Here is a 20,076-nt window from a genome sequence, read left to right as displayed (position 1 = left end):
TGTGCCATGCTGGTCAAATTAGGTTCTTCAGTGTTCCGTGAAGACTGATTTTTGAGTTTCTCTTATACTTGCTTGGGTTGACTGTGAGTCATTATGTCTACATTTCCCTTCCACCTTCCATGTACAGATTACAATTAAAATGGTTCGGAGGCATTATTTGTGTTATGGCCTGTAAGAAATCAGACCTTCTTTACATCATAAGAGTGTTTAAGAATATTTTTTTTTATAAATTGCTTTTCTAGTTAAGTCATATTTATTAAGATTAGCATTGTGACAATTACCCTGAAGTGCAGCATTCTCTAGGAGGAGGAAAACTAAAACCTTAGTGACCATACCACTGTAATACGTCTAGTGAAGTTCTCCGAATATCCACTGTAGCCTAGTAAGGTCATCAGAGTTATTTTGAAATACCTGTCTGATTTTATTAAAATACATCACCTGTTTTTTATCTCACTAAGCAAATCATTATCATTAGTTCATGCTGGTCCTTTTTATCTCTTGGTCCTACATGGGACTGAACTTTTGAGTACAAAGATGGGAGTACCAAAATACTTGGGTTACATTTTTTTTTTTTACCTTATGACAGTAAGCTTTTTACAATTTGCTTTAAAGGCATGCCCTGAATCAATGCTAATGGTGCTACGAGCTGACAGCATGTGATAGTAATTTATTTTATATAGTGATAATGATAAAAAGTTTGGTATCAAATTACATCAAAGCAGAGGGACTTCCCAATTGTCGAATGGAGCTTAAGATGAGATTCCTAAAAGTCGAAAAATCTGTGATAATATTTACCATAACATTTTTTTACTGTGCAGTATTTTGGCCGATTCAACAACCAATTCATTAAGAATTACATATGCAAGACGGTTGTGCGTCTAATTTTTATGTGGGTGTTTGGCAATAATGGAAGAAATCTGTGGTACTTAATATCGTGAAGTCCTCCATTAAAAATCTACATACAAATAGAAGTCTTTGCTACTATAGGGTTATACATCAATAATCATTACAGTACCCTATTGCAGCAAGTTATTGATCTCCTTTGATTCACGGATTTGCAAAGGAATGCATTGCTAGCCCTGTGTGCACGAGAGTTAAGAGTACATGCAACCCTCCCAACAGTAAACATAGTAAAACAAATTAAATTCAACTTTTTCATATATTGACCCCTATATATTAATACCTTACTAGAGAAGGAGTGGCTCAGTGGATTATTGAGTGGGTAAAGACACTGACTCTGTATTAACCAAAACTGTGTATGAACCAGGTTAAATTCCCAGTGTTAGCTCCTTGTGACCTTGGACAAGTCACTTTATCTTCCTATACCTCAGGCACCAAAATCATAGATTGTAAGCTCATCTGGGTAGAGACTGTGTCTGTAAAAAAACTCCTGTGTGCCTTGCACTACACTGTAATTGTAAAGCGCTTTGTGTCCCATTGGGAGAAAAGCACTATATGAAATAAACTTCTTGTTGTTATTATTACTAGCACAATTGGATAGTTAGGCCCAAAAGAATAGCATGTCATTAAGTTCAGTATATTTGTGATAATTACCTTTTTACATGCTGAAAAAAATTGCTGGCCATTTGCAGCAGTAAAGAGCATGTTTTCTCTGCTGATGCCCCTAGTGAATAGGTAATCAATTTATTCATATATCAAACTCTAGTTGATCTGCCTTTCAGTGCTTCTAATTCAGAAACAGTTCCTTTATTGGTACTGAAAAGAGTGGTTATGTGGGAGGTCTTTAAACATAACACGTTGCTCGAAACTTATGCCTAGAAAAATGAGACCAATTAGAAGATGAACACCAGGAGATGCGCTGTAGCAGTGTAGTGTTAGGAAGATGAAAGTGTCCCTTGAAGGAAAGTGTGGGGAGATTAAAAGGTTCAGCATGGAAGAGCTGGCAGTTGTCCAGCTGTCCGTTTGGGATTTTCTTTTTCAAAGAAACTACTTTCATAGTTTGTTTAAGGGCTTATTCTATAGCTGCCAAAGCGGCCGATCGGGTCATTTTTGGCCCTAAATTCCACATTGACTTAAATGGGGAATTTCTGTGGAACTTAATGTAGAAAAGCCCCTTACGGTATTATTCCCTCTGTAATGCATTTACAGATGTAGCTAACCTGTCTTCGGTGCTGTTGCCACCCCCGGTGGTCCCGGCACTGGAGGATTAATGCTGCCGGTGTGTCCCATTAGAAAGCATGAAACCGCATAGTACGACCACGGCAAACACTATCTCTGGCGTCGCAGACTTTCACTCTTGCGGCCGCACCACTGGAGACAGTAAATCTAGCTACAAAGTCCCACCCTGCTGCCAATCTAAAGCAGTAGGTTGTAAGGTAACTTTCAGGTTAAGCAACACTTCGTAAATATGATAAATACATAATATATCATTTTAATATCTTGGGTATTTATGATCTAGTTGATCATGGGGTAATCATTGCTAGCATACAGTTTAGTAAAACATTAGATTTTATGTTTCTTAAATGAAATAAAGATTGTTTGAATAAAATTGACAAATTACACATGTGCTCCTGCTCTCTGTATGTCTCCCAGTAAACCCCTTAGATTATAATGTCTTTGGGACAGGGGCTTCGTAAACTTTTACAGTATGCACTGTGCACTTTTCCTTAACTGCATTATTCTTCCCTGGATTATTTCTTGTATAAATGCTCTAAAAAGTACCAGCTGGTGCTAAATAAATAAAAATACAAACATTATGTGTATATGTCTATTTTTATTTATATAGTACTACCAATGTACTGTATGCAGCTGCACAAAAATAAATACACGAGTACAAACAAACATAAAATCAGACAGGAAATTCCTGCCCTAGATGGTTTATTATCTACAGTACAATATATGTTTCAAAATCGATCCAAATGTTTCTGAAGCCTCAGTCAATTTTTGTAACCAAATCTTCTCTCTCTCATAGGTTTGTGATGCCATTGGAACAATACAATAAAGAACATCGAAGAAAAAAATCAATGAATTATATTTGGAGTGGGAAATTTTCTTTTCAAATTGGTGGTGTGCAATAAATTCAAAGGACGATATATTTTTTAATTGTGTTAAGTATTGTAAATCAATTGATTTAACATAAACGACTTACATTGTGTTTATTATTTAATGAAATACAAAGAAAACATAAATTATTCTGTTTTAGCTATAAATGAAAGAGCTATTCAGATTGCATACTGTATGCCTTATAATATAAAGAGAGAAACAAATGAGATGACTGGAGCACCAGGTGTTTATCCCAAGCAATTCTTTACTCCTTATGCCATCACTTTCCTACGACTTTCCATCACTACTATGTTTACAATGGCTCATACACCTAATTCCAGTGGTATTGGTTGGGAAGTAGCATTCATCTGTACACCGCTCCTCCAGTGCCACCACTGAATTAGAAATGCAAGACAAACACTGTATCTTCCAGTGAATTTGGAAAGCGCAATATTGAAACATGTTCTACTTTATACATGTCTGATATGATGCTGTTTGTATACTCGTGGTTCACTGGTCATATCTGTTGCTTCACGTACTCATTACCTACTATATATGCCACAATGTAATTGTAGTCTGCACAGGATTGGAATTTTAACTTTCTACTGGAAAATTATCTTATGTGATTATCACTTTTGTGAGCAACTTATTTACTGTTCTGTGTATGCACCTTCCTCTGCATTGGACATTTGGATGCCTTGAACTATGTACAGCAAATTCAAAGATAGCCAATTTCTAGTCTATAACAGAAAAATGCATTGATCCTGCATGTTTATGAAACTAACAAAATTATTTTCTAGTCCTTTTCACCTATCAAGATGCTGACATTAAACTATACATGAACAATGGGAACTATTCAGTAAATCGTCTTAATTGTAGCAAATCATAGTTGTTAAGTGATCAAAACATAGCTCTGTAGGTTGCTATCCCCTACATACAGTATGAAAATGTAAAAGTAAATCATTTTCAAATGAACTAAAACATCATGTAATGTTGCTTGAACTCCTTCTGTAGCATTTCATAAACGGTTGGTGTATCCTTTATTTTGCACTGTAAGAAGCACCTATACTTACCATGGCTTCACAGATTTCATATTTTGATCCCCAGGGCCACATTAGAATGATTAATTCTGCATATCTCTGCACGTGTGGCAATGTTTTAGTCTTGAAAAGTAGTCGAAAATGGGACGATCCTTTTTAACTTGACCAATTTACTAAATGTTTTCTAATTATTTTCTTGGAAACCTGTAGATGTTATATAAACACTGAGATTTGATAACCAGTACAAGACGTTACCCAACAACTTCAGTGGACTCTTTCATATGAATCTTGTTCTTTCCCAGCGTGAATCCCATTGCTGGCAATGAGATGCCTTGTGACCTTTGGCAACTGGGAAGGTCTTTTAAATCATCTAAGGTTTTCTACTGCTTGTATTTTTGTAATACTTCCCTTTTTGTAGGTGATATGGCTGTAGTAGTTTACACCGAGATGTGCCCTTACAGACTCGCCAAAAGTGAGCAGTTAATGGTCACCGATTGACGGAAATTAATCAAATGTATGTTTCAAAGAAGGTCATTTAGCGATTCCCTGTAACAAATTTCAGGTAGGAAGACTTACTGTACATTCCCCACTGCCAGAACACAAGTGCGGCTTTCCCCAGCAGGCTTACCGCTGTAAGGGGGTCTAATGACTAGTCCTTAATAGCCCTTTTTGTTTTGTTTTTAACAACAATATCATTTTTATATGTTCTTTCACTGTCACAGAATTTAGTCTGCAGATGGTGAAAGGCTTATTACACAGTGAAAGAGATGTGACCAGTGAGTTCAACATTTTTATTAACACTTTGATAGCACAATAAGAGCTAGTTTAAAAAGAAAAGAAAAAAAGCCCCCAGAACATGAATAACCATTTCATTGCCTGCTTTAATTAAGTCAAAATTGTTGATGAACGTGTTAATTTAATGAGTTTGAACAGGTCATTACTTTAATGACTTAATTGGGGGGGGAATAATCGTTGTATAGGCTAATTAGGTACTAGTTTTCATTATAGATTCTTAAAGCGTCATTTATGAAAGTCTCCCGGCCGCAAAACTGGGGCAAAAATACGGCACCGGTTTTTTTTTGGTTGCCTAGGAATGTTTTCCCATGGTCATTGTGATGCAGCTTTTTGCCCCTGTTTTGCAGCTGGGGGACTTCCATAAATGACCCCAAGAGATTGATGTTTTATTGGTAATTCCTTGGTGATTAACACCTGTAATTTCAACTGATTTTTATTTTGCAGTGGCCCATACAGTACAGGTAGTCCTCACTATCCAACGTTTCACTTTACAACGAATGGTATATCCAACGCTTTACAATGTACCCTAAGGGCTGTTTTTCGACGCTGGAATGCAATATCCGATGCCTGGATGCATTATCCAATGCTCACCGCCACTGATTAACATGGGACTCACTTTACAACGGTTTCACTATCCAACACTACTTCCAGAACGGATTCCGTTGGATAACCGAGGACTGCCTGTACATATTAATTTGCCTTAGGACACGTTCAAACCCATTGAATAACATTGACTACAGTTGTTTCTACAGATGTAGGAGGAGTTACTTTCCCCACTGCAAAAACGGGGCTGTGGTTATCCCCAGCAGGATTCATGCTGAACGGGGTCCGATTTGGAAGCTCAGGCAACTTTTACTTTCTCTATGTGTGTTTTGCTTTTAATGCACCAAGGAAAGTAAGTCTAGCAACATCTGTTTTATTTAAAATTGCATCCATGAAACTCAGTGTTTAACATTATTTTTACATAGGCAGGCACAGTGAGGGCCATGTATCAAGTTCCCATAAAGTGCACCTTGATTTAAAAAAATTAGGTTTAGTGTCTCTTGTGAAATGTAAAGAACTTGATTATCATATTCCAACATCTCACAACAATCTGTTAGCCACCCAGTCAATGCCACCTGCCACCATGCCACCATGCATACCGGTTGGGTATTTTTTAAATGATATCCTAGCATAAATAATGTTATCCTTCCCACTATGAAGTCTTTAGTAACTCCTCCACTATCATTTACTATTGTTTACTGACGCAAACGTGGCAAAATGTAGAAAGCATTTTGCTGGACTGAAGCTGAGACAAATGCAACATAACTCCCTTAGCATCTTTTTAATGGCAAATATAGCAATCATAAAGAACACTTGTAGTAAGAGCATGTCTCAGGCAGTCCTTTAATTCTGCCTTATCACACACTTATACAGCAGCCTGCCACTGCAGCCACAGATTCTGTTTAATGACAGGCGAATGAGCACTCACGGTGGGTCACTTCCCTGCTACAGTGGAAGCTCTGTGTGCTGTGTGAGTATGGGATATGCCAGGGTTACAGGACCTGCTTGAGACATGAATGTGCTCTGGTCTTCTTCATCATTGCTGTATGGTGCACGGGTTTTATCACCTTTTACTCATCATAACTTGTTTGTGTATCTGGTATATGGCAAATATAATTTTTCTTTACAGCTTCATACATTGTATTTTATCATTCTTAATAAAAGTGTATCATCATCATTACTGGAATGTGTTGCATGCTTCTGAATAGTAAACCGGGCCAGTGCAACCACTAGGTGACTTAGGCGGTCGCCTAAGCACATTTTAGGGGGTGGCGGCGGGAGCGGTGCTGGAACAGGGCGGTATGCGCAGTGTGGCAGCAGCAGGGGAGAAGGATGACTGATGGTGCAGGAGAGGAGGAGGATGTCAAGAACGTAGCACAGCAGCAGAGGAGGAAGAGGATGGCATGTGCCTGCGAGAGAAGAGGATGGAGGATCGTGGTGGGCGGAGCAGGGTGACAGAGGAAGACAGCTGGGGAGAAGTGCAACGATGCGCTCTGACCCAAAAGCCTTCACTGACTTCCGGTGCCTGCTGCTGCTACAGTGCAGCTCCTTCCAGGCCATCCTGCTCTGCTCCCAATGGTCAACAGTCCTCTTCTCTTGCCGTCACCACTCGCTGTCCTCTTCCTCTGCTGCTCTGCTCCACCAAAGCCATTGCTAAGGGGGTGAGAGCTGGAAGGGGTTAGAGAGGAAGAAGAGAAGGGGGGGGGTGAGAGAGGAAGAAGAGAAGGAGGGGAGTGAGATGAAGAAGAGGAGGGGGATGAGAGGAAGAAGAGGAGGAGGTGTGCATTGAGGAGGAGAGGGTGGGTGATTGAAGTGGAGTGGGAGGGGGTGAGAAGAAATAAAAGGTGGAACGTGTGAGAGTTGAGGAGTGTGGGGGTGAGATGAGAGGAGGTGGAGGAGGGGTGAGAGGGCAGGAGGGGTGAGAGAAGAAGAGGCGAAGGAGGGGGCGAGAGAGCAAGAGGAGGAGGGGTGTGATTGACGAGGAGGAGGGTGTGTGATTGAGGACGGGTAGGAGGGGGTGAGAGAAGAGGAGTGGGAGGTGGTGAGATGAGAGAGGATGAGGAAGAGGGTGAGAGAGAATAGGGCTATATATAACATTTTGAAAAAATCGGAAAGTTCTTGGGGGAGGGGGTGCAGGGCTGAAGGTTCGCCTAGGGTGCTGAATACCCTTGCTCCGGACCTAATAGTATATTGATTTACTTGAGCTTTAATAATCTATTGTTTAAATCAAACATGTCCTTAACTTCCAGGATTTGGAATTTTACATACTTTTAAAAATATAAAATAACCACGAAAGCTTAAAATTGAGTTTGCAGTTACAGCATGACTACATTAATAATCTAGTTCAATGTTGATTTCAGAGTGAATGCACTTTTGTAGCATGACTACAATAATAATCTAGTTAAATATTGATTTCAGAGTGAATGCACTTTTAATACCCCTGATTGCAAAGCTACATACAAAATGAGTGACAGGTTTGCCATATGTTTTGCATCACAGAACCTACATTCATTTGGAGTTTATAGAAAGGCAAACTCTAGAATGAGCAAGTTGTATATGCAGTTTACAGTATATAGCAGCACTCATATTCCCTCCTCCCCCCTTCATTCAGCAACAAAATAATACAGCACTTACGGTCTGTCCCCTTTTTAAAAATGTACAAATGTTGCCATTTCCAATTTTAGAAGTTTGTGGAATCTAAAATATGTACATTATTTGCCTAAAATTATACATAAAAAAAAAAAAAACTTTTGAAACATGTACTTAGGAGAAAACGGGGAAAAAAGTCGACATGTTTTTCATTCTGTTCCTTGTTACTCAAAAAAGAATACAAGGACACACTTACCACAGTAGATATTATAAGGCACTCTTGTATGTTAAGAAAGTATAGCATGACCTAAATATATGTATCATATCCTTTACACAAAACAACATTTGCCAAACTGAACAGATTGCATTCTGTAAGTCACTTTGCATGATTGGCAGAGTAGGCCTAAGGAGTATCCTTGATTCATGCGTAAATTGAATAAGGCTACGTGGATAACGGAAATATCCTTTCAAACAATAGAATGTCCATAAGTTAAACTGAAGAAATCTTTTAAAATCACATTCTTTATAGTCTTTAAACAGGGAACTTTAAGATGTTTGTCTGATTTATAATATATAAACTTTGCCTGATTGTAAAACAAACAAGAATGTGTAATAAATAACTTTGCACTCAAAGAAATAATGTATGAAAATGTAGAGGTAAATTCTGTTTACAGCATTTTGATTTAAATAATATAAAATGTCTAGTGTATTCCTATTCACGTATTCCAGACACCAATGAATGCCAGAATGATTCAGGGCTATTTGTATTGTTAGGCATGTTTTGAGCTTGTTTCTATGACTTACAAAGTATGAATGCTTTTACTTACAGTATGTTCCTTTGGTAAATGAATCTGCTTGCTATTGCTATCACAATAAAATTATTTGGAAATCCTTATTTTTTAGAATCTGTTTCATTTGCTACATGCCGATTTGCACTTTATTTTAGGTTTAGCAAGTTCTATATGTAACCCCTCTCCTTACCCAGCTAAAAATGGACTGGTTGCACAGGTGTATGTAGAAGTGCAGGTGTTGTGCACTAGACTCTCTTTACCTGGATCTCAGGGGCTGGTGTCCGGCAGGCTGGATGTGTAAGCTTTGAAGTAGATGTTGAGATTATATAGGGCACCAGAGACTTTTAATGGAAGAATAACTTGACATTCTTTATTTACTCCAGACAGCACAAGTTTCCATAGACAATACTTTCCTAGATCCAACACAGTTTGTCCGGGAAGGACCGCACAGCTTGAATCCTCTTATATACTTCCTTTCAGTGGGCCTACCACTAAAGAAGCACATATCTGACCTATTGAAAATAATCAAGGGGACTCCATACATTTACATTGTAATATAGATTTAGGAAAATTAAAATTCATTAGACATTTGGTCATAATAAAATGTAAATTTTAACAGACTCAGTGTGAGCATCATTGGACCTATTTGTACTTTATGGTCTGTTGTGCCCCACTCTATTAGGGATTTCTTTCTGCAAGTGGCAAGTACCCTCCAGATACGAACCACTCCTCTCTGACATTTTGTCTATCTCCCTGGTAGCACACAACCTACATACGACTCTTCTACTATAACTGTGTTTGGTGCGAGGAACACAAACCCTCTCTCGACTCCATACATTTACATTAGTTACACAAGGAACATTTAAAATATTGAGACACCACACCTTCTTCCCTGTTGGTATGTGGGAACCTCCTGGGGTCTACGGCCTTAGGCCCCCACCCCCAATATTTATAGGCCATGCACCATAGTTACATGGGAGTTGTACTCTACGCTCTAACCTGTGCCCACTATGGATACACTAATTGCAACATTTAAGTAACACCCATTGCATACAGCAACATCCAACTAACATTAACCTCTTATATTCCTAATAGTAATCCCAACGGGGGGAATGGAGAGTTACATATAGGATATGTTTTCTGTGACATTAGCAACAAATAAATAATATATGTAGGCATATAATTTGAGTTCTTTCACTTTTTCGCCAGAACTTTTGATGAATTAAACGTGACTTGAAAGTTAGTAGTAACATTGTTATTAGTATACGAATCTTGGTACCAAGACAATTCCTGTAAAAGAGGCTTGTAGTTGTATCAGCAAAACTATATAGAAAACAAAAAGGGAGCAGAGAGGGAAAAAATAGAATAGCACTGTGACAGGGTAAATAAAAGCCACCAGTTATATGCCTGGAAAACCTATGTCTAGTCTGCAGTGCAGCACTGACTAGGTTAACTTCAGCTGGGAACCTCAGAACAATTAGTTGGATCCCAGCTGCCTAATCAAGGTGTGTTAAAACCCAGGCTGTAGACACATGGAGCCTGGCTGTTGAGGAGAGAGGAGTAAGCTGCTAAAGAGATTCCTGTAACAAGGTCTGAGTAGCAAGGTAGTTGAATTGTGAACTGTCTGTCCCCTGCATAGGAAAAGGGTAACTGCCTGATTTATAGACTGTCTGCTAAAGAGAAACTGATTTGTTTGGTTTGCGGAAGAAAAAGCCATTTTCGTTTGTTGCTGATGAAAAGCTATTTTTGTTTTGTGTGCTGTATATCTTTTAAGGCTAAATAAATAAGCCTTGTCAAGAAACCCACGTGTGTAGGTTCTGCAAATCCAGGATTTGTCTATCTTGGCTCGTGACTGAGAGATCCAGGGATGGGAAGCTGCACTAACCTACATGACATCCTATCTGGAGATCTGTCTGGCGCATGGGTAACATTAATCCCTGACATGCTGATTTTTTTCTACCCTGATGTACGCATAATACTTACCTGTACTGTTTGATTTGAATAATATTTCTTTTAATGCACTATGAGCGTTGTGCGCTGTGTTTTTGTGTATTTTCCCTAACTATGGGCTTCCTTATACAGCTGCAGGTGCCTACTGTGAGTCGGGGACTAACTGGGGCCTGCAGGGGAATGCTGGCCTTGTCCAAGGGCTACTGGCACATGGGACCCTACATCCTTCTTCTGTACCCTGCTCCCAACTGACCAACTGCCTTAACTGTTATCACTGTTATAAATGCAGCAGCCTTATTGGCTGCCTAGCAACATGTGGTCTGCAGCCCCTGAGGCTGCTGGGACTTATAGTTCCCAGCAGATTTATGGGATCTATGGGCCGCCGCTGGAATTTTCTCTAGGTGTACAAAGATGGCCGCCGCAACTTTAGATACTATCTGCGCATGCGCGAGTCTTCTCTGCGCATGCGTGCAGACAAAAAAAATGGCAACACCCTTGGTGGAGCACCGGCAACCCGCTCACAAGCTCACAATCTCCCTGCAGCAACCACACAGCCATTCCTCTCACGCAGCCTGAAAGTAACAGGGAGACCTGGCTACATATAGATTACATGTTCTTTTTATGGAAAGGCACGTCAGATCAATTTAAAGAGTTTTATTTAATTATCTAAATAACCTAGAAACTCCTGTGAGATTTACTAAAAATTGGAGCGAAGAACAAATCTAATTTTTAAATGTACTGCTTACGAAAAGCAGTAATGATCTGCATACAGATTTTTATCAAAAATCCACTAACAGGACTGCTACTATACACGCTACTAGTTTTCATCCCGATTCTCTGATAGGAATGCTACATTTTTCACAAAAGGTCCAAGCAACCAGAATTGTGGATAGACATGTACAACTAGAGAAAACTTTTAAAACATGCTTACTGTCAAGGGGATATAAAAAACTCAGCAATAGAGAAGGCTTTCTCACAACCTATTACGCATTCCCAACATCCAGATAATAAAGATAGGATGACGATAGTGTCTAAATATACAATGGCAAGCAAGTTTTTCAAACAATGCATTACCACACACTGGAAGGTTTTGGAAATTGATCTTAAAAAAGTTTACTAGATGTAAATTACCGCCTAGATTTGCATATCACAAAGGGCAGAATCTAAGAGATTTGCTCATACAGGCAGATAGAAAAGATCATTACACAACGCCTCACTTCCCGAGTTTCCAAAAACCAGGGTGTTTTAAATGCTATAACTGTTCTGTGTGTAACAGTCTTAATACTGGCACAGAATTTTCTCACCCAAGAAGCGGTACATTATCAAAAACAAAATTACTTGTGTCAGGACTTTTGTGGTGTATATGATTACTTGCCCTTGTGACCTTTGTTATATAGGGAAACTACGTGGATGCTTAAAATCCGCTATATAGAACACAAGAGTAAGATTAATCACTCTACAGAAGAGACTGCATTAATCAAACACTGCCTAGACTTCAAACACTCTGTGTCGTCACTCAAACTGATGGGTATAGAACACATACAAAAACTCACAGCAGGATTAGACAGGGATATAACGCTTTTACAACGTGAAGCATACTGGATCTTTACCCTTGATACAGTCTTCCCAAAGGGGCGTAATGACAATTTGGCCCTTGGGTGTTTTCTGACTGAACGCTAAATCTCTTTAGAGGGAGATCTTTACTATGCCAACTGTGGATCTTACCTTGCTGCGGTTGCTGATACCTGACTGTTTTTTTGTTTTTGAACATATTATCTTTATCTCTCTGAGTATCCATCTGAGTAACTTTATGCTAGGGCTATCAATCACACATTTTCAAATCACTTTTCACTTTTTATGGCTATTTACTTTTTCAATGGCTATGTTTTATTGACACGGAGAACACTTTTTTATCTTTGGGCACAAGGAGTACGCTGATAGTCTCAACTGTTAACAACTTTGTATCATCCCTCCCAGAATACATAGGGCTGTTATGCTGGTGTCTCATTGCTGCCCAAAATACACACTAGCATATTGAGCACATATGAGGATTAGAAGAAGAAATTTCTGAAGCGCTTATTCTGATGAATGGACACAGATTGACTAGCAACACTATATACAATAACAATGGAGGACGTGGATGACGCTGCGCTTATCCTGAAGAATGGACATGGGTTGCCTAGAAACACAATTAACAATAATAATTGAGGATGTGGATGATGCTACGCACGCCAGCGCCGATGCCAACACGTGATGACATCACACGCCACCAAAAACATCGCAGGAGTATGCAGTGAAGACCAGGTTCAATCGGAAGGGAGAAAAAAACCCCTGACAGAGCCCTGGATGATGATGCCACATGATCAGGACGACGTGGCGGTCACAGAAGGATGGATGGTGCAGAATGAGGTGGGCAGATGGATGGTGCTGGATGAGGTGGACATAACTGCTGATGAGTATCAACGTGGGACACCAGATTTTGGGACTATTTCTTTGGGACATTTTTGTTTTTTCTTATTATGCCATTAACTCTTGAAAAAGGCCAACATAGGCCGAAACGTTGGTCAATTGGCAAATAAATTAACTTTAATTAAATCTGCAGTGCCCTGTTTCACCTCTGTATGTACCCTGATGGATCTGGAGCAGTGACGTGGAAGCGGAAGATACCCATTCTGGGGCATCAAAGACCATCCTAAAGGCCTGGATCAAGGCAGTCGAGTCATTTATCAGTGGGACATCACTTTCTCATAACAGAGATACCCATGCCAGGGCCTCATCAGAGAGCAGGGAGAGGATTATGGCACCTTTGGCTGTTGAGAAGCAAATATGGATGGCTGGAGCTTGAACTGAAAGGAGACCTGATTTAACAATCCCCTGCTGGCAGCAGGATCTCCTCTATAATGAAGCAGGGTAGGTATACAATGTTGACGATGGACTGGAGGAGTCGCGAGTGCTGGAGTTGCAGGGGTTGGTGCAGACTAGAGGGTATCCAATCTGGAAGTGATGGTGTTCAAAGAAGGAGATTAGGGTCAGTTTCTGGGAAAGACATCCCTCATTGTTTCCTAGGAGGAGATTCCACTTAGCGAAAATTACCTTTCCTACGTCAGCAGAATCGATGTCGGGCCAGAGCATAATGTAACGATGCTTATCTTTAAACAGGAAGTGACCCACAAGGCTGAAGTAGGATATAGATCACTGTACTGAACAGGGAGATAGAGTCCTGATTACAGAATAGTTGGGGTCACAGGCTGGGGTCAAGGCAGATGGCAAAGGACCAAGACTGTTCATTTAGTCGGGTTGAAAGTTAAATGCCCTTCCTGGTGGCGGGAAGGTGTTAGAGGGGGAATGAACCCTGGTGGAATTTAGTTCCTGGAGGGAGGTCTAAGGTACCTCCTATAGTCTTTTGGGGGAAGGCAGGGTCATACTTGGCTTGAGTGGTTGGTTTGGAAGTGACCTTCCAGTGGTGTTGTTTTGGGGGCTAAGTGGCTTGGGTGGCTACTTGACAAATAGAGTTACAAGCCGGGGGTATCCCTCGGGTTTACTGAGCAACTTAGCAGGGTACCCTAGTTTGGTTATATTCTGTATAGAGTATGTGTAATAAAGCTGTGACCCATATCTGTCATAGTTACCTTACTATTGCCTTTGGCCAAAGAGTTTAACTAAATAACCCTTATTCATGAGATCACTATTTTATGTTGGCCTAATTGGTAGGAGTGCAGGATTTGTTCTTTTTGTTTTTCTATATGTAAGGCCTATCTTTTTACCAGCAGCAAACTTCTATAGGGAGGAGCATTCTATTTACGGTAGGGTAGAGCAATACACAATACACATTCTATTTACGGTAGGGTAGAGCAAGGCTGCAACCAATTTTTATGAGCCTATGGGGCTTATTCTGTAAGGTGTGATAAGCGCAGATGATGTTCTATCGCTTTTATGGGGCCTTTCATGCGATAGCACATCATCTGCGTGTAGCCGGGACCCTCTTTCCACCCTTGTTGTTGTTATGGGTGGGTATGCTGCAGTTAGGGAACACTCCGATAACGGAGGTTCCGCATAAGGGAGCCGTCATGTTGTTGTTGGCATCAGTGCAGACTTAGCCTAGCAGAGGTTGCACATGCACAGAGCGAGGGTGAGGAAAAGCCCGCGAAGGAGGTAGAGCACGTCGGGTCCCAGCAGCCCCCGCGGGTCCCCGTGATGCGCCTGGACCAATGAGGTGCGAGGCCAGGAGGAAAAGGAAGTGGTTGCGCGCACGTTAGGTCAGAGTTGTTTGGAGAGGAGAGGAGAAGGAGCTTCGGTGTGGGGAGGCAGACCGCCCTCCCCTACCTAGGCCGTATGCCCCAGGCCCAGTTTGGCCCTGAGTTCCCGTAGAGACAAGCGGATCTAGGGACTGGCCATAGTTAGGTTCCGGTTCCCTTATTTGCCACACTATCACCACTGGGACAGTTCTAAGTTGGCGGGAGGTCTGGGCGCAGACCCCACTATCAAGTCGCAGCGTGTCTAGGTGGGATTGCCCTAGACACCTACGGGTGACGTCATCTACACCTCGCTGATCCTTTGTGAAGATTGTAGCCGTATGAGGTACTGGAGTGCCCGGCAGGTCATTCTAAAATGCACCAACGGTACCATCATTCATTCAGGACACAGTGGCTACGCAGTCACACTTATACACATTCATTGACTCACTTGAGGATGGGAGAACTATTCCCAAGAGGACCTGGACACGGGGTGGGATCACCCGGTGAAGGGAGAAGGGAGGGTGAGCGTTCGGCGAGACGCAGAGTATAGTGTCTCCTCTAGGGTGGGACACCTGTTGGTATAACATATATGGTTACTGCAAGTAAAGTTAATTGGTTAAGGGATATTGCTGTGTGTGTGTGTGTTATATACATAAGTCCTGCGAAGACCCACTTCCCCTCGGGCGGAAGCTGTCGCAGGTGGAGGCGCTGCACCAAGTTATAGGTATTGGGTGTACCCGTGGCAGAGGCTCAGACCCTGTGAGCCTACAGGTAATACAGCATATGGTAGTGGCCAGTGTTCGCTAGGAAGCAGGGCTACATGCGCTTATCACCCCATACAAAATAAGGGCCGATGTATTAATTTAGCTGTGGATTAAAACACATCACCTATCTAAATAACCGAAATGGCAAATCACACCCTCCTCATATACAGATGCAGCCACAAGTATTAGAACACTTGTACCTGGGAAATTCTGGGAGATTCTGGGGCAGTCTCACAGTAAATGCCTCAACATCGCCTCAACATTTCTGTGAGATTCTTAATCCTTCTTGGCTTGCACGCCGGCAGAGGAACCCTGGAGGTGACGTGAGTAGGGCCTATTGGTTTAGACTGTTATAGTTGGGTCTGACTGTTGTCACTGTGATACCTACAAGTCTTTATTTGCCTGCCCACTCCCACTGGTATCTCCAGGGTTAATAGTATTCATATCATTGGATGGAGTTGCTGCGGGTTTGAGCACCCCAACTCTTTTACCTATCTAGATTCTTAATGGCCCGTAGGATTAACACAATTAACCAATTGAATGGGACTGCAGGGTCCCCTGTTGTATTAATCCGATGGGCCATTAAGAATCTCACGGCAATGTTGCAGCAATGTTGCAGCAATGTTGAGGCATTTACTGTGAGACTGTCCCAGAATTTCCAAGGCAAGAGTTCTAATACTTGTGGCTGCATCTGTATGTGTCATTTCTGTGTTCAGCAAAATCCATATTACCAACTTAGAAAAAAAACTAAAATGCAGTGGAAGAGAAATTTGAGTTCATAATCATAGTCCTTGAATGAAAAGTTACTTGCAATGGAAAATGGAGTTTACATTTTCACACTATCTAACCCTAATTTACATATGACAACTGTAACTTATACAGAAGGGCTGTGCTTGCCATACTAGTGTAACACGGTATGTTTATTCTGCCTGTCTTTCCCCCCCTGTTATGTAAGTTCCTGCTAGCTGCAGGCTGTAACAGGTTAATTCTGTGTGCTTGCGACCCTCCCTACATGCTCCTTGCTGATGGACAGAAGTAAGGTGGTGACTCATGGCCTTTGTAAGCCTATCAGGAATAGGTATAGACCATGAGCCTGCCCCTTCTGGTTCCTGATGGGAGGCAGAGCCAAATTTATTCAGTCCTGCTCTGGAGGAGGAAGAGAGCAGTAGAGCGGTGAGTCTCTCCCATCCGGGATGAGCGTCCTTGCCCTCTGCCCCTGGGGCTAGGGGACAATCTGATTAGATCAGCCGATGTCCTGTACTAGCTGGGTCAAGCATCATCCAGGGGCCTGAAGCCTCTGGGACCTTGCACTGCTGTAAGACCATCATGCAGTGACTGCTTGAATAAAGACCCATTGTTCTATTATACAGCAGTCTGGACTGAATCAGTGAGAAGGTGTTTGAAAGTGCTTCAGAGGGGACTGCTCCTGGTACTTCCAGGAAAACCACTGAAGCTGGAGGCGCTGACACTGAACCCAGATGACATCAAAAGCCTGTCCTGGTCTCCATTACAACGCAGACAGATCAGATCTCCTGAACCTCAAAGCCTCAGCACCACACAGTAGCAACAGCAGTAAATCTAACAGAAGGTGGAGGAAACAGTGCTACACTTGCAAAACATGTTTTTATTCGTATGTAACGACTGCAAATCAGAACAACTGAAAGACTCCTGCTTTATTAAACATTTTTGAATCTCCAACTGATCATTTCTTTATACCACTAGAAAGCACATTTCATTATCTTAAAAAGAGGACAGAAGACTTGTAATTACTTCTTTTTGCAAGATCAAACACATTTCTCCCCTAAACTCATTTTTTTTAATGAACTCATGTTTTTTGTGCTTGCGTCATAATATCATAAAAAAGCAATGGGTTTTTTTTATAAGTCAATCTTATTGGGGTCTAGCCATTTTTTTGTACACAGCACAAACTTTGTCTTTTACCATATCTGAACTAAGGTGTTAGAAACACAAGCCAGCAGCAACAAGTCTTACTGTTAATCCGCACATGCAATATTAATGCAGCATCTCGCCAACTAAAAGTGTTATAATTGTGGTAAAAATGTTCTGCAGCCTTAAGCAAATACAAGATACATTTCCATTGAAGCCTTTTAAGTCTCTGATGGTGACTCTTCCCTTTCCATTTCCATGTTCCGTATAATTTTCTTAATGACTATCTCTATTTTCTGGGAGGGAAGAGGTGAGAGTGAGATTTTTTGTTCCCACACCTCCCTCTATGCAGCTGCACAACACACTGATAGATTTACAACTTGGAACAAAATGAGCAATCCAATTTGGAATGCAATATTTTTTTTTATCACTATTGTAAAGAATAAACTGACCTACACATTTTATCCTGAGATAACTGACTTTACAACTTTACTAGTGTAGAATGTGTGTTACATTTTGTTTCATTATCGGCGTGGTGATAAAGACCTTGAATACAAAAAATTGTGGGTCCAACTGAATTTGTCTTCTAAATGCAAGATTTCAGTGTTATCATTTCGAATGCATGATTCATTTTTAGGATCAACATTATACCTTTTTGTGGTCCAAAAATTGTATGGGATGCTACGTGCCGTCACGCATTGTCACGTTGCCATGACAATGGGGCATCACGTGACACCTCAGCACCATAAAGCATTCCGTTTAAATGGCAACTTGATGCCGCGTGACACTGTGATGTCACATTGTCATGGCAACTCGTGCCATTCTGACTGGAACTTGCAGGAAGAGATGATGCAGGGGGAGATGCCACCACCGGTAAGAGAGATAAATATATAAAATAAATATATGTTAAAAAATGTATTGCAAAAAGTCTCTTGGTTAGCCTTCAATAGAAGATGGCATCCCTGGATATATCTGGGAGGTATAATAGGATATGCAATTAATAGAAATGAAGCCCAGGGAGTGTCCACCACAAGTATAATTAGCTACTGGTGGGAGCAGTGAGCAATAGAGCTCAACATTACTGTGACAGTGGACTTCTCAAGCAGCTGGTTTGCTTTAAATAGTAAAGGCTGTGAGTTCTGCCTTTTGGGTCTGGCCTTACCACCTTTCTCATAAGGTGTATTTGGACCTGACTTGTCAGGATAGGCCTTGTGGAAAACGTTAATGAGGTTTGAGTCATTTAAAAATACAATAGATAAGGGTTGCCCCCTATCTCCACTACTATTTGCCATCTCAATAGAACCACTGGCAGCCCACATCCGAGCCGAACCCAGCATAAAAGGCATCCCAATAGCAGATAAAGAGTACAAAATCTCCCTCTTCGCCGATGACGTCATTTTGACCCTGGCCGACCACATATCTCCCTTCCCAACCTACAGAAGCTGTTAGACCAATTTAGCCTAGTGTCCGACTATAAAATAAATATGGACAAGTCCGAAGCGCTCAACATTTCCCTCCCAGACCCTGTATGGAAACTTTTGCAAGCCAACTATAAGTATAAATTGAATAACTCGCACATTAAATACCTAGGAATAAAAATAGCTAGCTCATACAGCTCCCTATATCAAGCAAATTACCCCCCTGTTCTGCCAGATCAAAAGAGATCTGGAGATTTGGCACACCCACCAGATCTCCTGGTTTGGAAGAATTGTGTCTGCTAAAATGAACATCCTCCCCCGCTTACTCTACTATTTCCAAACTCTCCCAGTCCCAGTCCCACTAGTAGAACTATGAAATATACAGGCTCATATACTCCATTTTATATGGAGGCAGCGCAGACCAAGGGTGCCGACAACAGTGCTACTAGCCTCTAGGACGAGAGGGGGTTTGGGGGCCCCGGACGTGGTCAAATATTACCAGGCGGCCCAGCTGAGACAGGCGGTGGTCTGGAACAACCCCCCGACCTCCAACTGCTGGTTGGCGATAGAAACCCACCAGGCGGCCCCCACCCCCCTCCCGGCCTTACTATGGTCTCAGACACACAAAGAAAGGAAGCCCTAGAGATTTGAGCTTGGGGCGATGAGGTGCACATGGTCTACATGGACTAAAGCTAAAGGGAAACATGGCCTAGCTTCATCCCCTCACAACTCACCCCCATCTTCAGGAACCCGGACTTCCCAACCGGGGGCTCCCGTACCCAATTTGGTCAATTTCTGGACCTAAACATCAGAGTGGTTGCGGACCTGCTGGAAAGCGATGAGGATCTGTCCTTCCAAGAGCTCAAAAATAAATTCTCCTCCCCAGACCTCCCCATCTTCAAATACCTTCAGATAAGGCACTTCCTGCGAGCCCTATCTCCAACCCATAAATTCCCAGCGCGCACCAGATTCGAAACCCTCTGCCTAAAAGGGGATTACCAGAGAGGATTAATCTCCGAAATCTATAAAACAATAGAGGCCTGCATTCATATATGCAAAAA

The 20,076-nt window shown here is 41.5% G+C and overlaps 1 protein-coding gene across 3 annotated transcripts in view; it reads left to right on the top strand.

The window, feature by feature from the left end:
* The window catches only part of C2H8orf34 (chromosome 2 C8orf34 homolog), a 464,168-nt gene extending 457,607 nt beyond the window's left edge, over positions 1-6,561 (top strand). For all 3 annotated transcript variants that reach the window (XM_075583770.1, XM_075583769.1, XM_075583766.1), the window contains exon 14: positions 2,933-6,561. In XM_075583770.1, coding sequence (XP_075439885.1) covers positions 2,933-2,940 — 8 coding nt within the window. In that variant the 3' untranslated portion in view covers positions 2,941-6,561. The remainder of the gene's footprint in view (positions 1-2,932) is intronic.
* The last annotated feature ends 13,515 nt before the right edge of the window (positions 6,562-20,076 follow it).

Source organism: Ascaphus truei, chromosome 2 (genome assembly GCF_040206685.1).
Source record: "Ascaphus truei isolate aAscTru1 chromosome 2, aAscTru1.hap1, whole genome shotgun sequence".
NCBI classification, from domain to species: domain Eukaryota; kingdom Metazoa; phylum Chordata; class Amphibia; order Anura; family Ascaphidae; genus Ascaphus; species Ascaphus truei.
The sequence above is the reverse complement of the archived record's forward strand: the minus strand, read 5'-3'. Positions and strand labels throughout refer to the sequence as shown.